This window comes from Lactuca sativa, chromosome 4 (genome assembly GCF_002870075.4).
Source record: "Lactuca sativa cultivar Salinas chromosome 4, Lsat_Salinas_v11, whole genome shotgun sequence".
Lineage (NCBI taxonomy): Eukaryota > Viridiplantae > Streptophyta > Magnoliopsida > Asterales > Asteraceae > Lactuca > Lactuca sativa.
In genome coordinates this window covers 310303116-310328263 of record NC_056626.2, presented here as the reverse complement: position 1 = coordinate 310328263, position 25148 = coordinate 310303116, and the positions used below count along the sequence as shown (strand labels likewise).

The window sequence follows — 25148 nt, the reverse complement described above, 5'->3', positions numbered from 1 at the left end:
CGAGTCCACTATGGGACTTGCCGAGTCCATAAGACAGAAACATAAAATTCGAATTTAGCAAGCATCAAACAAGCAACCAATGCATCAATTCAATAGAAACCAATCTAGGCTCTGATACCACTGATGGGTTTTGGCCATATGAACATTCCTATGTGCACATGCAAATCCTAATGCTTGGATCTAGGTTTCTCTAATTAAACATGCATTGAATCCAAGACTTCTAATGGCTAATAGATTATAATAACAATAAGAAATCAGAATTAGAAGTTTACCTTGAATCACTTGCTTGATCTTCTTGTCCTTGGAGCTTTAGAGTCACAATTGTCACTCCTCTAATGGCTTACAAACACCAACTAGCAAGAGGATGATTTGAGAGAGAGGAGAAGGAAGTGAAAATCGGCCAGGGTTTCTTTCTAAAGCACAAGTGCCGATTTCCATAACCCTTGGGGTCCTATTATACTTGTAAGGCTCCTAGGGTTTCACCCTTAAACCCTAATTGGATAACTTAGGCCCTAAGCAATCCAATACCCTAATAGATAAGCCCTTGGACGAATTCTAAGTCTATCCTAAGCCTTAAAAATCGGCCCCCCTTATCCTTAAGGGATTTATAGCCCAAAGTCCAACTATCATACAATTGACAGTTTATGCCCCTTTATTCAATTAATCTCTTTAAGTCACCAAATTAATTCCTAATTAATTTATGACTTATATTAATCAAATAATAGTATTATTATTCTTTATATTATTCTCATAATATATTAATAATATTTCTTCTCTCATAATAAATCATCCTATCAAGTTGCTATGGTGAAGGCAACCCAAAAGGACCATGCACAACCAGGTCAAATACTTGCCTAATATAGTTGCAGCCTTAGACACTATTCCAACAAAGCAAATATGGATGGAAGGTCTATTTCTCAAACCTCCCATGGACATAGACAATGGTGACATTGGAAGTTCAGAAAAACTTTCTCTTCCCAATGGAAAGGGATCGGCCTTGGTCAACCCGGTTGACCGGAAGGTAAAGAGAAAGTCTAAGTCTGGAATAGCCCGTGTACCATTCCCAAAGAGTCTATATGTTCTCAGTGTGAAGAAAAGGGGCATTGGAAGCGAAGCTGCTCGAGCTACTTGAAAGAAAGAAGAATAAAAAATTTGACTCTACTTCACGTAAGTCCACTATCTAACTCTCTTAAGTTTCATTTGGAGATTATTAATACATCTTGATGTATGGAAGGATCAAGCAAAGGGTAGGAAACTTTAGAAAAGAGTATGTTGAATCTGACCGCGTAGATGGATTTCTATCGCATGGTTTGAAGATCAGATTCTTGAGCTACGTCTTAGGAGTTATGATAGATTGCTAGGAAACATGTAATAGCATAGTTTTCATTTAAAGTTACATTGTAAGGAAAAAAAAATTTCCGCATTTTAAAATAAATAAAAGTTTGTTTTACTTTATTTTTATCTCATTACAATGGCATTCATGAAAACTTGATGTTTGTATGTTTATAGCAATATTGGAAATATGAATTTGATTCTTTCGTTTGTGGTAGTGTCTAAATTTACCAAATAAGGAAAGATTCTCATCACCCAAGTTTCAATTGGACCGAAACTTGGAATCATACAAGGTGTTTAGTGTGATGTATGAGAATTTTCAACTTTGGAAAATTAAGACTAGTTCCGTGTTCACATGTATATGTGACTCAAGAGAAGGACAAAGAGATCAAGTACACTTTCTTGTGTACTTGTCAAAGTCCACCACAAAAGATGGATAAGACTATTCGTCATGATTTACTAAGGTTTAGTAAATATGATTATACTTACAAGCTTAAGTATAATTCTGAGACATTGGAAAAGTTTCAATGTATGACAGAACGAATAAGAAGAATCAAATTAGGCAGAAGGATAAAAGTTTCACAAATCTGAAAAGATGGGAGAGTACTTTAGTATCATGTTTTAAGATCATCTTAATGATTTTAAGACCTTATCACAATTCATCCTCTAAGTGCATTCTGATAGTTAAGAAGAGGAGTTATGAATTGTTGAAGTGGTTAAATCAAGAAGATGATTCATACATCGTTCCAAAAACAATTCTTAGAGTTATACTCTAAGATTGTAACTTGAGTGACATGTCTTAAAGAAGGTTTAAAACACTTGTCAAATTTCTACTCTTGTACATTTGAAATTGGTAAGTTGTGATGTTTTGGATAAAACAAAGACCAACTAAGGCCAATTGTGTTAAGTGTCTGTCTTGATTAAAATCCAAACTATCTCTTGACTATTCGGCAAGAAAGTCTTATAGGTCAAGGAGACAGTGGGAGTCTAAAAGATCCTGGAAGGCTTTCAAGAAGTAATCAAGAATAAAACCTGTATTTCATCACTAGCACAAAATTAGAGGTTTATAACCTATTGTGCTGACATTTCTGTGCCCATTCCAGTTAAGTTGGCTATACATTTGAGTTCTACATGTTCTCAATTGTTTGGATAGCTACTTGGAAGCAATGGCAGGCCCTTGAGCTTCCAGGTGGCAAGAAATTAAGATTGCACAAGTTCAATCCATATGAGTTAGGATTTGTCACTAACCTAGTCTTGTGATTATGGTTTTGACAAATTCACGTGGATAAGAACACATACACCATAAAATCTAAGTGTGATAAGGTTTCTCTTCGATTCATGAAAATGACGGTGAGGAAATTCTTTCACTAAGTAGATTTTAAGTAGATAGCAATTGTGATATTTGCAGTTCTCAAAGTCGTTAGTGGAGCGTGCGTGGTTAACCGACACACTAACATTGACTTATGATAAATGACAAAAAGTCTAAACAATTGAGACTATGATTATGGCATCCCTTTTCATAGTTCTAAAACTGTTTAAACACACCTGTGAGCTATCTAAGATAAGGTGTGTGATTTTGATAAAGTCTTATCAAAGGAATCTAGTATCAGAAATCTGAACTTTGGTAAGAATGTCAATAAAGTATTGACTTCTAGAGGTCCAGATGTTTTCTGGATACATGTCAAAGCTAGTGGGAGCATATGTGTTATGCTAATAGTCATCATGTTAGTGGGAGCATGATAATTATGATAATTATTGCAAGTTAATAGTGTTAATTATAGAAAACAAAAGTTTCAATTCGTGAGGTTGCAGGGCTTGAAAAAGTTGTTTTCTATAATTAAGGGAGAGGAAATTATACTTCATGTCAATTACAAAAAGCTTAGATTGAGTTTATATTCATTCTAAAGAGCTTATATTGAGGTTTTAATCACCTTTAGTCAAGAATATATATATATATATATATATATATATATATATATATATATATATATATATATATATATGAATTTCATGTTGGGTTGGTTGAACTTAAGAAAATTCTATATATTGTGTTCTCAAAATTCGATTATGATTACGACATCCCTTTTCATAGTCAAATTTTGAGAATATGGCAAACAAAAATTATTATGGCAAAAGACTGGTCTAGAACCATGTCTTTATATGAAACATCATGAATCGTGTTCCATTTACTTTGGGTACAAGATCGATTACATGTGTTATAATATTTATCCTTTCTGAATATTCCAAATGCCTTGGGGCATTAAGGGGAAAAATATCTAGAATTAGATATGACTAAAGTGATTAAGCAATTGTCGAGGACAATCTAAGATTTACCAAAGATTGGTTGCTCAAGGACAGTTGGAAGTATACTGTTAATATTGGAAGGACCATATTGACATAGTCTGAAAAGAGGCAGCTCTTGTTCATAAGTGGTATTCAAAATGGCAATATAGAGTTGTCTTCATAGGTGGAAGCAATCTGTGTAAGGTTAAAGGAACTTAATGCAACAAGCATGTTCAAAGCAATGCACTTTGAATCTGAGACATCGTTTCCTTGGAATTGCTGTCCATTGGGATACTCTGTAATGATTGTTGCCAAGCCTTTGTGGCTTTGTGCATAATCATTACAAGAGGAACAGCTCATATAAGTTTACAATCTAAACAGATTTCGATAAATGATAGGAATTTGGAATTCTTACATTTACGACAAGGATTTGGAAGTGTGAAAATAGAATCATTGAAATTATGCTCAGTCGATCTAGTTCACAAAGTAAGGAACGTAGATAAACATAGAGTGCATACTTGGTGTATGGCAAAGCTATTGTTTAGAAAAACATAGTGTACATACTGGGAGCATGGGGCAACTAGTGTTTTTAATTCAGGTATAAAGTTGATAAAACCGAAATAATGAATAATGAGTAATCAGTATGGTGATAAATAGAAAGTGTTTTATTTATATTCATAGGGTTTGATACCATATTTGATTCATTTATTCTTGTGTTTCACTTTGCATGTTTTGACTTCCATAATAACCAGGTTATTCTTCCCGAATGACTAAGTTATTCAAACCATCCATAGTCGGTCATATGTTGGAAGTAGATATGAATCAAAACTGTCATGGGTTGGCTTGTAGAGGTCCAAGTTGGTGGACAAAGTTGTGCTACAACACTCATGAGTGCTCATAAGTTCTGAATATTGGATTCAACCCGCGCTCATTTGAATCACTTCATGGATTTTATCACGAGTGATCATGAGACGATAATATCTTATATTCTTCAAACCTAGACATATGAGTTGTTACTATGAGTTGGTTATACATTGATTGCACTAAACCGCATTGGTAACTCGATGTTATAAAACTTGCCTTTGTGTATGATTCAATAAGTAGTAGAACAAGCCATATGAGTCGAAGTTTATCCATTCATTTTACCTTCGGGATAAAAGCGATACCTGTGGGCCCCTCGATGATATAATGATGATACGTGTGAGTGCTTGACCAAGCCAGGACTGATTTGATTTGTTCAATCAGTCAATCGTCATGAATCGGAAATCGGGAAACAAGAAATGGATAAAGAGAATGATTTATAATCCATGTCTTACTCCATATGATATCTAGAATGGAGGAATATATGATCCCTTATCTAATGGACAAGTCATTGACAAATGTCAGAGTTCGTTGACAAGGTCAGAGTTCGACAGCGGCTTTAAGAGCTACGATTGCCAGTTAGGTTTTGAAGTTATACTCAATAATAGTTTTAGACTTATCCAAGTGGGAGACTGTTGGATTAATGTCTAAGTCCATAACTATATTTGGTATGTACTTGACCCGACCCGGCATGGTCTATTTGGGTTGCAATTCACCGACACAATTTATATAGATAGTCTTTTGAGAATAGTATATTTATGATTATATTAATATATTATAAGTTCTAATATATTAATATGGAATCATATTAGTTAATTAGTATTGATCAACAATTAATTTAGAATTAATTAAGTGATCAAAAGGAACTAATTAAATATGGACTCTTATATATATATATATATATATATATATATATATATATATATATATATATATGAAATGGGACAAGTTCATCTAGGTTGGGCTAAGCTATCATGGATAGTCCATGGAGTTTTAACCCATGGATCCTATGAAATGAAAGGTCATGGGTATTAGGGTTTACATGAATGTAACCCTAATCCTCCATACTATATAAAGAGGCCTTTGGCACAAGAAATGGCACTAGTGTGTGAGGACATAAGAGTGGTCCGATTTTAGTGTGCATACATATTCTCTCAAGTTCTTCCAAGGTGTTTTGGTGAATAGTGATTCCACTTGAGGCTTCCACACTATTGGGGCTAAGCTCTTAAAGCTTGAAGACATCAAGCTACACCAAAAGGTATGTCATCTAACTAGAACTTTGTAGTATAGGTGCTTCATAATATGTTAGTTAGGATGAAACCTTGGAATATTTAATATTTAAATGTATAATAGAGAAAACATAGATCCAAGGTTTATAGGGTTACATGTACACCATAGGAGTATTAGAATGCTCAAAACCCTACAAAAGTAAGTGGACTCTTTGGGATCAGAAGTGTGAGAAATGTCAGAACTGGGTTTTCCTTTGCGTCTATTGCTTGATGACCCAATATGATATTTTCCTTTCCAATTCTGTTTAGGATGACCTTTCCTCTTCTTCCCCTTTCCATGTCCAATAGCCAGAACAGAAGCATTGGCAGGAGTGCATGCTAAACCTTTTCTCTTCATTCCTTCTTCAGTTGTCTGCAGTAGGTTGTGCAATTGAGCCAAGTTGTTCAAATGATAACTCAGAATGAACTAATCATAACAACTTGGTAAGGAGTTTAGGAGTATATCACTAACCAACTCCCTATCAAAGTGCACATTTAGCCTAACATGGCGCTCCACTTTTCGTTGCATTCTCAGCATGTGGCTACAAATAGATTCTCCTTATTTCATCTTGCATGCCATGAGGGCTTTGACTACCTCGTGCTTTTCTTGAAGAGCTCACTTGTTAAACTTCTCCACAAGGTCCTTGTTCATCCCATATGGCCAGTAGTCTTCATAAAGTCTCTACAACTCATGGGTCATAGTAGCGACCATGATGCAAGCAATTTTTGTCGCATAATCATAATGTTTCTTGTATGAGGCTAGTTCTCCAGGAGTGGCCTTCTCTTCGTCGATTTATTAAGTTCCTTCTCAAATACAAACTCCTTATTCTCGAATTGAAGGGCCATCTTTATGTTGTGCAACAAGTCATTATAATTGGTGCCATCCAATGTCACCTTTGAGCAGATCAACAACAACGAGATGTTATGGTGATTGGAGGAGGAGGAAGCAGAAGCATCAGCTGAAGTACGCATCTATAAAAAGAAGGTAGATTTAGTTAGATAAGAATAATCCTTAATATAGTAACCCAAAATAAAATACTAAGTCTAGGACCCAACTATATAATTCACAAATTGGAAAAGGGATGTCGTAATCTAATTGTAAATTTTATAAAGGTAGATAAATGACGGTTTACCAATTTCACTAGAAAATAAATAAAATTAAGTGAAATTCCGAAGTCTTTTGAGATTCACTAAAAGTATTCAATGACATGATTAATCTTATATTATGCTCTTTTATTGATGACTGAGATACCGAGGATCACAAACAATATGTGAATAACCATGCAAATGTGCTTGGTAACTTCATTTTCAGTTATTATCCCAATTGATGTGCTGGTAAACCACACACGCTCCATCAACAATGATAATTTATGAGATACCCATTACAACTCTTTATTAGTCCATATTAGTGTGCTAGTTAACCCCACACACTCCACTAACGACTTATAAAATGTAATGTGCAATTTCATGGATTAGCATACTAATTCACATTTTTCCTAAAGTAACTAGATTTGGGATTTTAATAAAAAAAAGTTCTAGTACTTTTAGTAACATTATAATTTTAATGAGATTTAGTTGTCCTATCAAATCCGTTCTGCTAACGACCCTCCACTAATCAAGGAAGTGGTATGTGAGAGTGAACACCCATTCAACAACCATTTTATAGGCAGTTTCCTTATACATACCTTATTGACTAGCTTCGTGAATGAGACATACTAGCGATTTGACTAACTGATTCGCATACACACAATATATTAAAAATTAATAATTATATATAAGGTGTATTTTAAACTTTTCAAAGTACTAGGTTTATATAATTTTCTAAATTTCGAAAATCAATAATCAATTAATTTAAATTTAAAACAAACCAAAAAATTGATTTAATATTTATTTATTAATTAGCAGTTAATTAAATATATGAAATCAAATAAGGATTAACTAATTAAATTAATCAAACAATTTAATCCTAATTCTCACCTTCTAATTATCAAAAATTAGGGTGTTCGAGTTATCCAATTTTATAATTATCCTTTTTAATCATATTCAACTAAAAATTATCTAAAATAGGCAACCCCAACAACCTAGCCATTTTCGAAAACTTAAGGAGGAAGGCTAGGGTTTCTAAAACCCTAACCCTAAATTTCGAATTAAGGGAGGGTGGGGGGGCTAGGGTATCGAAAAACCTTATCCCTAATCGAAATTCATGGCTTTTAGGGTTTAATTTCTATAAACCCTGATTGATCTTATTATACTATTTCAGGTATTCAATTCAAAACAAGCCAAAAGCTTTGATACCACTAATATAAATTAAGTAAAACAAATAAACTTAAAACCTTTATGTTCACATGCAACCTAAAGGATCTATGTTTTCACTATTGAACCTATAACTAAGAACATCAAATAAGAAAGCCTAGAAACCCTAATCATATTTTGGAAATCATAAAAGGGTTTAGGTTTACATACCCTTTTATTATTATAGTAAATAAAAAGAATCCTTTCCTTATAGATCTCTTGGAAGAAAGCACTACAATTTTCGTGCCTCTAATGTTTCAGACCCAAGCTAGCAAGAAGGAGGCTTAAGAAAGAGGATAGGGGAATATAAGATTTTTGGCTATCTTTCTAGAAGACTGAGTGGCCTAAAATATAAGGCATAAGGGTCTTTATATAGTGGTAAAAGGAAACCCTAGATAACCCTAATTTGAATATTAAATTAATATTTCAAATCTGGTATTTATCTTATTCCTTATTTATCCGCATGGGATATTGTAGAAAACATAGAATATCCTTCTTGAAACTATCCACCTCTTAGGTTGGAAGGTTCTAGAGCCTTTTGATCAACTATTGAAAAATTAAACTTTAGACCCTGCACTTTTAAATAATTCCATTAATCCCAAAATTAATTCTAATTAATTTCTGATCAATTATTAATTAAAGAATAGCTTTTCTAATTAATATACTATTTTCATAATATATGAAAACTATTCATTTTAATTTATTAATCATATAATAAATTAATTTCTCTCTCTATAAAATTCATCATGTCTAATTGCTAGGTTTGAAGGCAACACAAATGGACTTTGCTATTATGAATTCAAGTTTATACCAATTATATCTATGGGATTAGACACCAAATCTAACAAAATTTTCATTTTAGAATAAGTCAAAACCATTCATAAATTATCTCAAAAGATTTTCAGAGTAAAAGTATTCCTAAAAGATCATAGTGAAATCATCAATAATCATTGTGGAATAAATCTTCAAGGGATGCAGTGCAATCAAGTCGGGCTCTTCACTTTTAAAACTGGAAGTGCCTGAAAATGTTTCAACCACAATAAATGTAAGCACAAAGATTATTCATTTTCCCCAAAATACCACATACCATACATACAATGGGCCTTGCTCGACAACCAACAGGCCCTTCCCTGAACTGATCTATCAATAATCATGCGATGGGCCACGCCCAATACACTCATCAGGCCCCGCCTGACATGAGGCCTCGCTCGGCATCGGGCTCCAGTCGGTATACATAGAAACACGTCATAGCCATGACAGGACAAAACAATCAAGGTTCAAACTCCACCACGTTGTGGTCACCATCGCCACGCCATGGTAAACTGTCTGAAGTGCAATTTCTTCATTAAGCACCTAATCCTTACAGATATAAATCCAAAACTTTAGATCTACTTCTTCTCAATGACTTAATGGATAAAGTTTCAAACATTGTCCATTAGGACTTCATCCAAAGGTAGAATCATGTTCCTTAAGCCCAATAAGCACTTAATATGACAAAAACTCAAGCATGGGATCAAGAATGCTCAAGCCAAGACCTTTTTCTTAGAAGTTCATGACCATGAGAGAACCATATCAAGCTTTGGATTTCCCTAAACCCCAAGAGCATCCAATATTGGGGCCAAAACATCCAAAAATGGGCTCAAACATCAAACAAGAAACACAAATGTCAAGATATGAACTTTATACCTCTAATAACTCAGAAATATGGAGAAGATGTTGGATCCAAACTTGTTCCTTACTTCCTTGCACCAAGATGAACTTCTTTCTTTTTCAAGTTTCACCAAAATAGGACATTAACCTCAAGATCATGCCACCAAGCTAATTTCCATGGAAGAAAGGATTGTGTTTCAAAATGAAGGAATGGAGGTTGAAGAATATGACCTAGAATGGGGGTTAAGATGATTAAATATGGGAGAAATTCTAAATATACACAGGCTTGGGCATGAATAGCTGTGATGCCATGGCGACTTTATCTAATGCCATGGCAGCTCCATAAAACGCATGTTCCTTTCCGAAATGGCCAGGTCGTGGGCATCCTTGCACCACGTCGTGGCGCAGACTTTTCTTCAAAACTCCATCTTTCGTCTGTGAAGACAAAAGGCTTAACCAATCTGGAACACGGGTGTTACAAACTGACTCAAATTTTTAACAACAAATTGAAGATATTGTCAGGTATGAACAAGAAAATTTAGCTTTCCAACAACTTTTACGTATAGTTTTGGTAAATCCAATGGTGTTCCTTGTCCTGAAAGAAGTTTTCCATTGGATGGTAGAGGCATAAGAGCAAAACCTTTACATTCAAATTCGTTGAGAATTTCGTTTACATACTCTCTTTGATTTGAGCTTTGTGATTTATTTCTCATTATTGTTTGTAACCATAATCTTATCAACTTATATAGAAACAAAGGTATTATATGTCCCTGTTTTTTTTATAGAATAAAGAGTAATCATTATTAGAATGCTAATAAACTCTATCCTTTAAGGAAGGAGATAATTTTTCATATCATTATCTAGAGGCATATTTTAGACCATATAGTTATTTTTGTAGTTTGCACACTTGATTAGGATGAGATGTTTGAACAACAGGTGGAGGCTTCATATAGATTTCTCTTGTAAATCACCATGAACAAATACATTATTAAAATCCAATTAAAACATGGCCCAACCTTTTTGAGCGACGGTAACAATAAGAGCTCTAATTGTTGTCATTTTGACAACAGGAGAAAAGGTTTTTGTGTAATCAATGCCTTGTTTTTAGTGAATCTTTTGATAACTAATCTATATTTTCATCTTTATTTTTCCCCATTTGCATTGTATTTTACTTTGTATACCCATTTACAGCTGATGAGTTTCTTTCTTTTAGGAAGATCAATGAGAGTCCACGTATTATTTTGCTTCCAATGCTACAAATTCTATTGCCATTTCCTCTTTCCATTCAGGAATAAAAGCTTCTTTTTTATAAGTTGAAATCTCAGTGAATCTATCCATGTTGCATATCAACTATTTACTAATGGTGGATAGGGTACTAACAAACATGTTTAGGTAACATAGTTTGATTCATAGTGTGCATACAAAAGGAAAATGAAAGGCATTAATTTGATATATTTTGAAAAGAACCATTGGTGAAAATGTAATTTTTTAAATAAGAAGAAGTTGTATGATTTCTGGTGGTCCTTTTTAATGGTGGTTGGGGATGAGATTATTGAGGAGGGATGTGTTGTTGAGAAAGAGATTGAGAATTATTGTCAAATGGAATATCTTATGATAGATAATCAGATCGTATGTTGGATATATGAGTTTCTTCATCAAGAAGTGTATTTTTGTCAGTTGGAAATAAAGGTGTGAAAATTGAAGTTTTGAGGTGTTATGGAAAGACACTCTCATGAAAATTTACATCCTTTGAGATTATGATGCTTTTAGTTTCAATAATGTAAATTTTGTAAGCTTTCTTGCCAAAAGGATATCCAACAAAAATGTAGGGGACGTATCTTGGTTGAAATTTGTCTCTGTTGTGCTTCAAAGTGTTGGCATAACACAAACATCCAGAAGCTCTTATTGAAGAATATGATGGATGTTTACCATTAAGAAGAAAGAATGGTCACTTATTGCTAAGTATTTTTGAAGGGAATCCATTGATAATGTATGTCGTTGTAAGAATACAATCTCCCTGAAATATCAAGGGCAATTTGGACTGGAAAGGAAGTGCTCTGGTTGTTTCCAATAAATGTATGTGTTTTCGTTCCACTACTCCATTTAGTTTGGGTAAGTATATGCAGCTTGTTTAATGTATGATACCCTTTTGTTATAAAAATGATATGGCTTCATTACTTGCTCTTAACTCAAGAGCATTATTTGATCTTCTAATTTTTAACTTGCTTCCATATTGATTTTCCACCATTGGAATACAAACATTTATCACACTAAAAAACATTATTCTTTGTACCGAATAAATTAGTCCATGTAGCTCTTGAGTAATCATCAAGAATTGTTAAAAAAAACAAGATTGATTATTATATGTTTTCTAGTCTTAGAATAAAAATCACTAGATTCATTAAATTCATCATTCTCTTTATTGAATAAGCAAAGAATTTTCATCTTGTACATACGAAGAAGTCTAAGTCTATTTGAAACGACCCAAAAATACGACCCGAAATTTTCATTTTTTAATATAACTAAAAATCATAAACTGAGTATAACATAATAAAACCATGCATTGCGTATCTCAAAACCATACTAAAATACTGTGAGAAAACTGTGTCACAACTGTATCAAAACATGTCTAAGAAAACTGAATCAACTCCCAGGATAAAACTGAAGCTGTGGTGTGTGCGATGCCATCATCCCGAGCTCTTCCCTTTGCTTGCGGAAGTACCTGAAACCAAAACTGAAACTGTAAGCACGAAGCTTAGTGAGCTCCCCCAAACTACCACATACCACATAATAACATATAAAGCATATACTGGGCCTTGCCCACTGCATCGGACCGAAGTCCGGCTAACCAGGGCCTTGCCCCCTACATCGGACCGAAGACCGAAGCTGACTGGAACATCGGACCGAAGTCCGAAGCTGACTGGGACCTTCGTCCCCTACATCGAACCGAGTCTGAAGCTGACTAGGACATCGGACCGAAGTCTGAAGCTGACTGAGACATCGGACCGAAGTCCGAAGCTGACTGAGACCTACGTCCCCTACATCGAACCGAAGTCCGAAGCTGACTGGGACCTCTGTCCCCTACATCGGACCGAAGTCCGAAGCTGACTGAACATAGCATAAACATATCAACTGGCATAAACACATAAATCTTGTCTGAACCACGAAGGCATCAAACATACTAACTACTACATCGGATCGAGGTCCGAAGCTGACTGCTAGCTAAACGGGCCGGTATTGTGGCCTTAGACCCGTTCCTACTGGAAGGAAACTCACCTCGTGAACTGGCTGCTGTGCGAATGGCTCTGGAAACTAACTGCTGCTGCTCCGGTATCTCCCCGGCTACAAATCCATAAACACACTCAATCAAATGCTAATCACTGCACTGGGGTAAAATGACTCTTTTACCCTTGGTCAATGTCAACTCTCCCGGTCAAAGTCAACCGACAGTTGACCTGACTCGCCGAGTTGGGCCGCCAACTCGCCGAGTCTCTAGTCTCATATCACAACCCCACTCGTGGCTACTCGTCGAGTATAGCATCGACTCGACGAGTACCCTCTCGATCCAAGAACTTAGACAATCTGCATCCGACTCACCGAGTCATATGAACAACTCGACGAGTTGTTCTTGATCTTAAGAAGATTGCCTTGGACACGCCGAGTTGTATGAACAACTCGTCGAGTCCCTCCATTATTGAGTCTGCCCTCCAACTCACCGAGTCCACTCTACTACTCACGGCTTCCACTCGACAACACTCAAAAAAGGGAAAAACGGGACTCGCGACCTGACTCGCCGAGTCGTTCTTCCGACTCGCCGAGTCACATCCATGCAACTACTCTAAACTCGATTCTGCTTGAATCCAGCGCATACAAATGATAGATCTGGGTCCAATAAGCTGATCCACCACGTAAAGTTTCCAACTTTACGTGTACATACACATGAAAAAGGAGATATAGGCTAAAAAGGCACTTAGAAGGGTAGATCTAGGGTTCTTATGCAAAGCATCTTCAAAAAGGCAATAGATCCGGGCTCTACAACTCTTAAATGAACAGATCTAGAGATATCTTGACCTATTAAGGCATCCATACAACTATAAGGCTTGGAGAATGCATCAAACTAGCCCTAGAAGAGTTCTAATGGAGGTCTAAAGCATAAAACAGAAGGAATCCGAGAAATACCTCAATGAACTCTGATTTTGCCCTTGGATCTTTGCTCTACACCTCTTCTCCTTGCTCCTTTCTTCTTCTTCTTCTTCAAGCCTTCAAAATCCACACAAAAGCACTTAAAACAAATAAGGGATGGATTAGGTTTTTCTCACAGCTCTCTGAGGGTGAAGGAGGCGAGTTTGGGGCACAAAGCATTGCTTAAATAGTGAGCAACCCGGGGATTTAGGGTTTCTTCCAGACAGACAGACTCGCCAAGTCCCGAATATGGACTCGCCGAGTCCCTCAATAAAACTTCTAAATAAATGCCACGGGGACAACATACCAGAGACGGGGTGTTACACTATTATACCATACAAAAATTGGAAAAAAGAACGATTTAAAACTTGAATTAGAAAGTAATACATAAGAGGAATCATTAACAAATTTGTCTGAAGTGACAAAAAGAACAACTCCTTTGTTTGTTCATGGATTTGAATGAAAGATATAGATTCGAGATCGATGTTTACCATAAACCACTAACCTCTTCATAGAAGGGCCTTACAACAAGAAGTAACGATTTTCAAAGAACACAACTAGAGATTTCAACTTTTGTATAAGTTTCCTATGGATAAAACATTGAATTTAAACAAAGAAACATATATAACATTATAAAGGATCATATTAAATTGATGTTCCCATTCTCATAAGCCTTAGTTTGATGACCATTAGGAAGAGTTATGCATTAAGGTTTACATAACCTTTGAATGTTGATCATTAATGATTTATTGAAGCACATGTTGTCACTAGCACTAGTGTCAGTGATCCAAGTGATTGAGACCGTTTCAAGATAATGACATTTACCTGGCTTATTTAACTCTTGTTAAGATAAGAATATGTTAAAAACAAAGTTGATAGATTCCTAGTTATTGAAATTTTATTAAATATTGTCATTGCCTCTACTCTTATTCAGTTTTCTCAAAAAAGAACAAAGTTGATGATATTGATCATTGGTGAGATTAGGTACGGGATGATAATCATTTTGAATAGGAGTGGATTCCTCAGTCTCATCATCGTTGTTACTGACTTGATAACCAGAAGCATTATAAGCATTAGTCGTTGCATTTTTCAATTTAGTGAACTTGAAATCCTTTGAGAAACCAACCAATATGTAACAATTGTTAGCAGTACGACCAGATTTGTTGCAAAAATTACATGTGAGATTCTTTTTTATTCTCATGATTTCCTTTAAATTATTTCCACTGGATCCAAATTAAGCCTTGGGTAATGATGATCCAAACATAAAATTGGATGGAGAGTGTACATCATGTCACTTTTCATCTTGCAATAATAGTACATAAGCTTGAGCAACAATTGGAAAAGGCTTCATCATGAGTATATTTCCTTTAATGGAGTTGTAATATGTATTGGATCATTCCAATAAGATATTTAATGATAATGATTTTGTTGAATTTCATGCATCTGGTGTGCAGCATCACAATTATATTTAGAAACGATGGAAAGAGAGTTCAATTCATCCCAATTCTTCTTCAATTTGGTTAAATAGGTTGCAAGACTATTAGATCCTTGAGATAGATCTTAGATTTATTTTTCAAGTTGATGAAGTTTCGCATCATTGAATTGACCAAATATGTCATCTGATCTTGCCAAATTTCTTGTGCGGATGATGAATATAGAACATATTCACCAATATCAATGGATAGAACATTTTAAATCCATGACCTAACCATATCATTGCATCTTTGCCATGGATCAGATTTACTATGATCAGAAGGAGGTTTTATGAGTTTTCCATTCACGAATCCTAATTTGTTCTTAGTAGAGAGAGAGAGAGAAATTGTCATAGCTTTCTTCCATGAACCAAAACTTGATCCATCAAATTGTTTTGAAACCAGTAACATGTCTGTAGGATCAGACAGATGAAGATAAAGAGGAATAGAGAAGTCTTGAGAATTTTGAACAAAGTTTTGATTCAGTTGAGATGATTTCGAGGCGATTGAAATAAAACAAGATGAAATTTAAGCAACAGAGTGATAATGATTCATGAAACAAAAGAAATGATGATGACAATCAATCAAATGAGCTCTGATACCATGTTTGTGTTCAAAGAAATGAAAGAAAGAATGCATAAAACTTCCACCGAAGTAAATTCGTTAAGTTACAAACTAACTTAATCTACAATTATATACACAAAGGACACTGAGTGGGAAATCAATCAACTAACTAACAACTAACCAAAAACTTTGTAACAAGCATGCATATGTTGTAGCAGTGGCGTAACCAGGGTCAAAGTAAAGGGGTATCCTGATTTTTTTGTGGAATCTACAATAAGAAAAAAAAATGAAACCCGCAATTTCATTAGATATAATGTTCAACTTCCATAAAAAAAGTTACGTTTTAAAGTTCAACTCTTCGCTTTTTCATTTTACGAAAGCGAGTAATTACATTTTTAGTCTTAACATTCTCTAGTGCTTCCTTTTCTACACTACAAATCAAAGCATCATTCATAAAATCGTCACCTATTCTACTATATAATCGGTCTTCAAGAACTTTATTGCAGAAAAACACCGGTCAACAGCTGCGGTTGCGACGGTTAAAACCAAAGTTAGTTTTAATAATCTATAAACCAAAGGAAAAGAGAGGTGTTTCCCGGTTTCCACCAACAAACAAGAGAGGTATACAATTCCCTTCAAGTTGAAAAATATCTCATTATGGATCAAAGAGTGATAATAGATATCAAGTTCCCCATTAAGTTGTGCCCTTTCTCAATCGTCAAATCATTTTTGTATATCTCGCTTAGCTTTAACAACTTTGCTTTATCAAAACAAAAAAATTAGTCACAAGGAATCAAAGCCGTCATGTTCTCAATCAACTTCATGCCAATTTCACTAAATCTATCCCCAAATTCTTGAATTTGCATATCTAAAATCGTGTTAAAAATCACAACTTCAAAATGATGTTGATTAGTCTTATTGGTCCTACACTTGTGTGGGGTAACATAATATTCCGACATGTCCACCATTCCAATACTATGCTTTTTACGAAAAACACATACCTTCTTCCAAATTTGTGGAAACCCATATTTTCTAAAAACTAGCAATGTTTTCTTTGTCCCTTTTACTAACAAAGCCACTTCCAAAATATTTTGATCTTTTTTTTTTTGAAGATGCTATGACAAGGTATCTGCGAGGCATAGAATTTCCAACATCAAGTGTAAAAGAAACACGAAATCAAGTGTATTTAAATATGAAAAAAATACTCTTTTCTTGATTAGGGTTAGATAAAGTAGACCCTCCTCTTTGACATATTTAAGTACCGCAACAACTTCTGCAAACAAATTCACCAAACTTATAATTGTTCTAAAATGTGAACCCCATCTAGTATCTCTAGCTCGAATAAGAGAAATCTCTTGATTCAACCCTCTTCCTGGTTCAGTTTCACTAATACCAATTTCAACTGCCACTCTTTCTTTTTGCATCTCTCGTATCATATCTTTTCTCTTACAAGACCCACAAATGACAGTAACCACCATAGCTAGTTGTTCAATGAATTCTTCAACATCATCATGTTTCTTTGCAACTGCCACAACCACTAATTGAAGTTGGTATGCAAAACAATGTATATAATGTGCATAACTATTTTTATTTAAAATCAAAGATTTCAAATCATTGAATGCACCACTCATATTACTTCCTCCATCATAACCTTGTCCCCTCACCTATATATTTAAAAAAAATAGTAAAAAAACTATAAGAAATAAAAATAAAACTAATATCGTATTAAAATTTAAAGGAATAAATCTTTTATGATTTCTCACCTGAGCCATACTCAAGTTATTGTTGGAAAATACGTTATCAATGGTGGCTTTAAGAGTCAATGAAGATGTATCAAACATGTGAACAACTCCAATAAATCTTTCCTTTACAATCCTAAGTCTATCAACATATCTCAAAGTTATAGCCATTTGTTCTTTTTTGGAAACATCACTAGACTCATCAACTAAATAAGTAAACACATCTATACCAATTTCATCACAAACAGACTTGATTATCTCTTGTGAAAAGCAATAGAAAATATCTTTTTGAATCATGAGAGAAGTCAAATTTTCATTTTGTGTAGCATTTTCTAAAGTAACTTTAAAAATCTTCTCATTATCTTCTCTAATCAAAGATAAGACTTTAATGAAAAGTCCTTTATTATTAGACTTTTCCGTTTCATCATATCCACGAAATGGTAATGCATTTGTCATTAAAAATCTACAACTACGGATTGTAGCACATAATCGAATTTCATAATTAGTTTTCTCAAGTTCTGTTAGCTTATGCAAAATCTAAATGGAAGTTCCTTCACCATTGTTGTCTCGAACATCTAAATGTCTTTTGAAAAAAACTTTTAATAACAACCTACAATCAAAATGTATGAACTATAAACTTGATTTCAAGTTTCAACAATAGTCAACAAATAACAACCTACAGTCAAATTATTAATTATCAAGATATATTGTCACACCTCCAAACCAGGATGACGGAAACGTCCGGGGGTGGCTGACTTTCATGTATTGTATCATAACATAACACATATTAGTAACGAAAGCAAACACAATCATCATAAACATAACTGAAAACGTTACATTGTTGTAAGAGTTACATGTTTCAAAATCAATTACAATATGATGATAAAAAAAGTTGTCTGGCAGCGTCCCATCCTCAAAAGCTTGTGGTTACCTGTTTTAGTAATTTCCTGAGAATACAAGTGGTTTGAAAAAAGTATCAACAATTAAGTTGGTGAGTTCATAAGAGTTTGTATGAAGAGTTGTAAGCCTTTCCTTGTAAAATGATAGTGTTCGTTCCAGAAAATCTAATATTTTCCTTAAAAATGAGTTGTAGTCTTAGAACCCTATGACTAAAATGTACAAATATTTTCCATATTTAAAATAGTAATATGCAGTTTTAATGTATATAAAACCGTTTGAATGAATGTTCCTTGTAAACTAAATGTATCGTTGTTTCCCCATGCGAGTTATTATAATCGTGCTAATGACATAGATGGTCTGTCGCGACGTTCTTCAGGCGTCGGAATGTTATGAAATTTGTCACCCAAGACCTGCCGGTCTAACTGTAGCTAACAACTAGAGTGCGGGATTGTCAGTCTCGTATAGATCTATACACGAGTATCACACTCTCTTACGGGAGACTCTGGTTATAATACATGACTTTTGTAGGTACCCTGATAGGTACGATGAAGACTTTGACTCAGAAAAATTAATTCAATGAGTTTACGTATTTTTGAAATGAAAACCTTTGTATGTGTAATTATCACTTTCCATGATAATAAAATAGTATAAATATGTATTTTATATAATTATACACTTTGCTCAACATGTTACAAAAGTTTTAAGGATTCATAAACTATACTTATATAGTTTATTATAGTATTTGGTTTTCATACCCATATATATATATATATATATATATATATATATATATATATATATATATATATATATATATATATATATATATATATATATATATATATATGTTCATACGTGGATGCGCATCTATTGTGTGGTCGTAGGAACCAATCGGAATCTAACAAAAATATAAATCATTAATAAAATTAATAAGGATAAATTAATAATGTTACATACATATTAAATTAATTCCATATATAAACGGTTGTCATATCCCTTTTTTAAGCAATCTGTTATCTTCTATTAAAACTGCACATTATGTTCGCTTTATAATACCACACGATCACACTATATCACCTTCTTCATCAAAGAACGATCGAACAAAGAAGGAAAAAATACGATCTACATTTCAGACTCGATTTGGTAAAAGATAATCCTTTTGTGTTCTTTGATAATTATTCAACTTCGACAAAACTGTAAAATTGGTCCTTGTGGTTTTCTAAAAACTTTGGAGAGGGTCCAAAAAGTTTTTAACTTGCATGGAAGGTCCAAAAAGTTTTTAACTTGCATGGAAGGTCCAAAAAGTTTTTAACTTGCATGGAAGGTCCAAAATCAAGAAATTCCTGCGATTTTAGTCCAAAAAAACTTGAAAAGATGGTTATACCCTTATTTATTTACTTTTACATTTTTTTTACATTTTATTAACATTTCAATAACAATAATATTAATAATAATAAGAAGAAAATAGGTAAAACTCTCATTCTCTCTATCTTACGTCTCTCCCTCTCTCTCTCTCTCACACACACACACAAACACATATTTACAGGCGATCAAAGCCAAAAGGCTAGAACATCTCCGATGTATCCCATCCTCTGATGTATGTTATCATTCACCCCTCCCTTTCACTTCAAAACCCACAGACATAATTCACTGACATAATTCACAGTTTCTTCGTTTTTTTATATTTGTGATTGTATATAAAACCCAGTTTCAAATTTCAATCTGAAGCTTGAAAATTAAACATACATATGCACCGTTGGTAACTCCTTAAAACTCGAGGTTTCTATAATAATCTTGCATCCGGTCTCATCCTAATCCCTTCTTCATCAGCAAAAGAACGAAGGAACATTAACTACATAACCTCTACTCATTTGACTTGTGTGGTATTAGAATACAATGGTTGGTGGTTTTTGACACCAGTGAACATAACCTACCGTTGGTAACTCCTCAAAACTCGAGCACCATCGACCAACCTTATCTTTTCTTCCCTCTCTCCCCACCGTTCAATCACCCTATCTGGAATCTATTTTCTAGTACCAAAATTGGAATCTGCAAAATCCAAAACACATTGCATCTGATTTCAAATAGAAAATTACCTCTTTTTCTCTGTTACACACATCAAATTTCTTTTTCTTTTGGTCCAATGTGACCATCTCAGTTCTCTATGCAAATTAGATTTTCACCGAACCTGGAAAACTTCTCCAGAAAGGCGATACATAGTTCAAAGTTTAATTTGACCTCCCGAAGGGGAAGGAGGTTTCATTGGAGTTGTGTTTAGGAAACCTATAGTGGGGTTAACTCATCAGGAGGTTGCACAATTGACAGGAGGATGCCGACAATTGGGTTGGGAGGTAGATTCTTGAAGATGAAATGACAGAAAACTTGTAGATGTCTGACAATGGGGTTTTACCATCGGGGTTTCGTGAAGGGAAGTTTCAATCATCAAGACGTGAATCCATTGGTTCAAGAAGGAGAAGGGGAATAGAGGCGATGAGAAGTAAGATACTTACCAGCTATGAAGGGTGGCGAGAAATCTGGGTGGTCGACGGCGACGTTAGGGCTTCTCGACGGGAAAGGTGAGTGAGAATGGAGAGCATTTTTTACACCAATGACTTTTTGATGAGTGAGAGAGGGAGACAGAAATAAGTCGGGGTGTTGTAGCTTGTAGGGCCCATTTCTTTTTTTTTTTTTTTATTATTATAAAACAATTAAAATATAAAGAAAATTTTCAAAAGAAATTAAAAGGGTATAAAAGTCATTTCAAGTCTTTTAGGGACTAAAACCAAAGAAAGTTTCTGATTTTGGACATTCCATGCATGTTGAAAACTTTTTGGACCTTATCCAAGTTTTTAGGAAACCATAGGGACCAATTTTACAGTTTTGTCTTCACCTTCGTATTTCTTGAACTTTTGGTGCAAACCCATTTTAAATATTAATGGGTTTTTTTTTTGTTTTTTTCAAGTAGGTTTTTGTTTTGGAAATCGATTTGGTGTAGAAACGATAGCTCTTTGGGCAAAGGAAAATTAAACGTTAGAAGGAAATTGCACAATTTTCAATAGCAACAATTCAAACTTTGACTATTCACCTATTTCTATAGTTGTTGATATTTATGTGCCTAAAACTGTTGAGTTTACTAGTCTGTTGATTTTGATTTTGAGTTTTTGGGCATTTTGTGCATTTGATATATAGAAAACGGACTAATTTGTGCTAAATTAATCACCAATGCAGTCCATGAAATTTTCTTTTTTAAATGTATTTTAGTTGACTAAAATACTCTTATATTAAAATTTATGTGATTATATAATACATGATATATCATATTAATATCATAGACTCTCAACTCATGACCATTCATTCTATTATTGGTCCAGAATTATCCTTACGACCATACAATATATGTCATCCATATTATAACCTAGCCCTATATATATATATATATATATATATATATATATATATATATATATATATATATATATATATATATAGACATTCATAAAATACAAGTATTTTACATCTAGCACAAATAAGCGGGTCTTTAGTACGAAAATGTCCATTTTTTAATTTTGGACTTTTAACGTCACAAACGACAAATAGTGAAAATCTCGTTAAGTAAAACTTATTTTTACCTTTTTGAGATTTTTAGGTCGAGTTAACTTTATATATTTTAAACAGCATATTTTTGTTCAAAACCCGCAAAAATGGTTCCATAAATTAGTTATGACCCTTTTTGCTAGAAAACCAATTTTTACATAAAATGATAGATTTTTTTGGAGTTTTCTTTTTCTAAAAACTAAACTTTGGTATTTTTGACTAGTTTCAAGACATGTATCCAAATTAACATATTTTGGTTTAGATCTCACAAAAATTGTGTAATAACTTGGTTATGACCATTTTTGCTAGATTATCCATATTGTGTTCATAAAAACCCTAATTTTTATGGTTTCTTATGACTTTTTCATGAGAACATCTAGCATGTTTATACTTGTTTTTTCATAGTTTTGTATTTTAAACCAAATTTTGCATATAAAAGTTCATAAAGCATGATAATAACATCATTTCATGTATTTAACACTTTTACAAGAAGTAAGAAAACATGCATAACAACTTGTATATTAACACAAGTTTTCTGGGTGTTTTACTTGTATTCTCCCTTAAAACTTAGAAATCTCAAAAATAGAAGGGTATGAACTCACTTTTGGAGTGGCTTTCTTGATGAATGGAAGGCTATGGATGGAAAGTTTCAAGTCAAGAACACTTTGAAGATTTGAAGATCCTATGAATAGTAACACGTGAAATGTGTGTAAATGGAAATGAAACTAGTATATGAGTGTGTAGAATCACAAGGACATGAACAAAGTACTTACCAAAACTTCAAGAACACTTGGAAGAACTTAGGGTTTGAAGATTGAAGCTTGATCTTGAAGAGAGAAAGTAAAAATGATTAAGATGGTGGGTGTGAAGGTGCTCTCATCCGCACCTTAAAGAGAAAGGGGGAAAGGGGTGGGGGTGGGGTGGGTAGGGTGGTAAGGGTGGGGTGGTGAAAGGGGACATTGATGAGACTTAAAGGTGGTGCTACTTAGGCTTAGTAGTTGGCTCATTAAGAGGAGAGTACTTCCTAACTACTAGCCATATTTATAAAAATACAAAAGTCAAACCTTTTATAAATCCTAGCATTTTTATAAAATGGTGGGGTTTTTATAAAGAAAATAGTGTTTAAAGGATGTATAAAATATTTAATTTGAATTATAAAAATTCAAATTATTATAACAAAATTTTTTATTAAATAACAATACGTTATATGAATAGTTAGATTAAATTTCCAAGTTTATTTCGTTAAGTTTTGGTGCTTAGATGGGCATAGATTATGTCGCATTTGGTGATGAATTCACCAAAGAGTTGTGTTTGTAGCATTTGTTATGAATTTGCCACGTAGTGTTAGGTTTATGAATTCCACTACATTTGTGTTACGAACATTATTTATTCCCAAATAGTATATCACAGAATTATCGAGTTGTTACATTACTAAACCTAATTAGGGTTTATATTTGATATTTGGTAACTCCTCAGAGATACTTTGTATTAAAATTGCAAGTTTGTACATTAGGTAACATAGCGTTTATCTAAAAATTTGAATACTAGTCGTGTTGACTTGTTGACTTTATTTGACCCAAAGTTGACAATTGTCACATCATCCCCCCCTCCCGGTTAGAAGGAATTTTGTCTCGAAATTAGCATTTTGAGTGGTTCCTCAAGGGTCTGGTATAATATGTAAGTATTTTTTTTCATCTGGTCCTCACGTTCCCAAGTAAATTTAAGTCCTTGCTTGGCATTCCAACGGAACTTTACTATGGGTATGCAACTTTGCTTTGTCCTCTTGACTTCCCTTTCCATGATTTCTACAGGTTCCACGATGAAGTGGAGACTCTCGTTTACTTCAATTTCGTCAAGTGGAATGACAAGAATCTCATCGGACAGACACTTCTTCAAGTTGGACACATGGAAGGTGGGGTGCACGTTACTGAGTTTCTGTGGTAGTTGAAGTCTGTAAGCCACCGCGCCAATCCTAGCGAGGATCTCGAATGGTCTGATATACCTTGGATTCAGTTTCCCACGTTTTTCAAAACGTATCATTCCCTTCCATAGTGAGACCTTCAATAGAACGTGGTCACCAACATGGAACTCCAAGGGCTTTTGTCTTTTATCCGCATAACTCTTTTTTTCGGTCCCGAGATGCTTTCAGTCTTTCACGAATTTAAACGATATTCTCTGTTGTCTTCCGTATGATCTCCGGGCCGGTGATAGTGTTGTTAGGTACTTGCCCTCTTGCTAGCTGAGTGTCACCCACCTCAGCCCATCACATAGGTGAAAGTCTTCGTGTCGAGTGGCCCAAAGCGAATAATATTGTGATACGTTCCAGATGCGGATGTTACAAATGCTACCAGAGATGGGGCACAGGTCGATGTGTTCGACGGGGACGTAAAACCCTATAATGGGGGTGAAGGTGGGTTGCACCTGATCCCACATCGGCTTGGAAGGAGAACGAAACATTTCCTTATAAGGGGTGTTGATACCTTCCTTAACACAACACATTTTAAAGATGTGAGGGCAGTAGATCCCATAAGAACTCTGCAGTTAAGCGTGCTTGGGCGGGAGTAGTACCGGGATGGGTGACCCCCTAGGAAGTCCTCGTGCCGAGTGGCCCAAAGCAGACAATATTGTAATACTTGCCAGAGGGGGATGTTACATATATCAACTATAATCTTAATTCCAAGTTTTAATAACAAATGCACAGATAGCAATCTACAATAAAAATATATCAACTATAACTTGATTTCAAGTTTTAACAACAAATAATCATTAAACATTAACCCTAAGTCCCTAATTTAACAAAGTTAATTATTAATTTCTAATATTTCAAACATAATGACAAAAATTAGAATATTAATTAACCTAAATACATAATAGGGATGAGTATTTTGGTTATACTAACTTGTTTCATTGTGATGGAGAAGCCGAGGAGGTGGCCGAAATTCTACAATTAAGAAAGGTTGATGTCCGATGTCGACGATCGTAGCAAGGCAGAAGACAACTTTGAGTCTTCG

At 34.3% G+C, this 25148-nt stretch overlaps 1 protein-coding gene and 1 long non-coding RNA gene across 2 annotated transcripts; both read right to left on the bottom strand.

The window, feature by feature from the left end:
• Positions 1 to 9956: 9956 nt before the first annotated feature.
• Positions 9957 to 18099, bottom strand: LOC111887636 (uncharacterized). The gene is made up of 4 exons (XM_023883809.1): positions 17668 to 18099; positions 17167 to 17568; positions 10247 to 10456; positions 9957 to 10172 (listed from the first exon to the last, which is right to left on the bottom strand). Exons 1-4 carry the CDS (start codon positions 18097 to 18099, stop codon positions 9957 to 9959), a joined length of 1260 nt encoding a protein of 419 aa, XP_023739577.1.
• Positions 18100 to 18393: 294 nt separating this feature from the next.
• On the bottom strand, positions 18394 to 23030 carry LOC128133924 (uncharacterized). The gene is made up of 3 exons (XR_008232245.1): positions 22911 to 23030; positions 22740 to 22819; positions 18394 to 18590 (listed from the first exon to the last, which is right to left on the bottom strand). It is a non-coding gene; the product is annotated as an uncharacterized LOC128133924 (long non-coding RNA).
• Between the last annotated feature and the right edge of the window lie 2118 nt (positions 23031 to 25148).

Bases quoted from the DNA above. Each gene is read 5' to 3' on its own strand.
- LOC111887636 (XM_023883809.1), bottom strand. From the start codon at position 18,099: ATGACAAATGCATTACCATTTCGTGGATATGATGAAACGGAAAAGTCT. The intron at 10,457-17,166 runs GTACTTAAATAT...TAAAAAAAACAG, and splicing joins TGTTTGCAGAAGTTGTTGCG to GGACATATAATACCTTTGTT. The intron at 10,173-10,246 runs GTAAAAGTTGTT...TAAAAATTTGAG, and splicing joins TGGATTTACCAAAACTATAC to TCAGTTTGTAACACCCGTGT.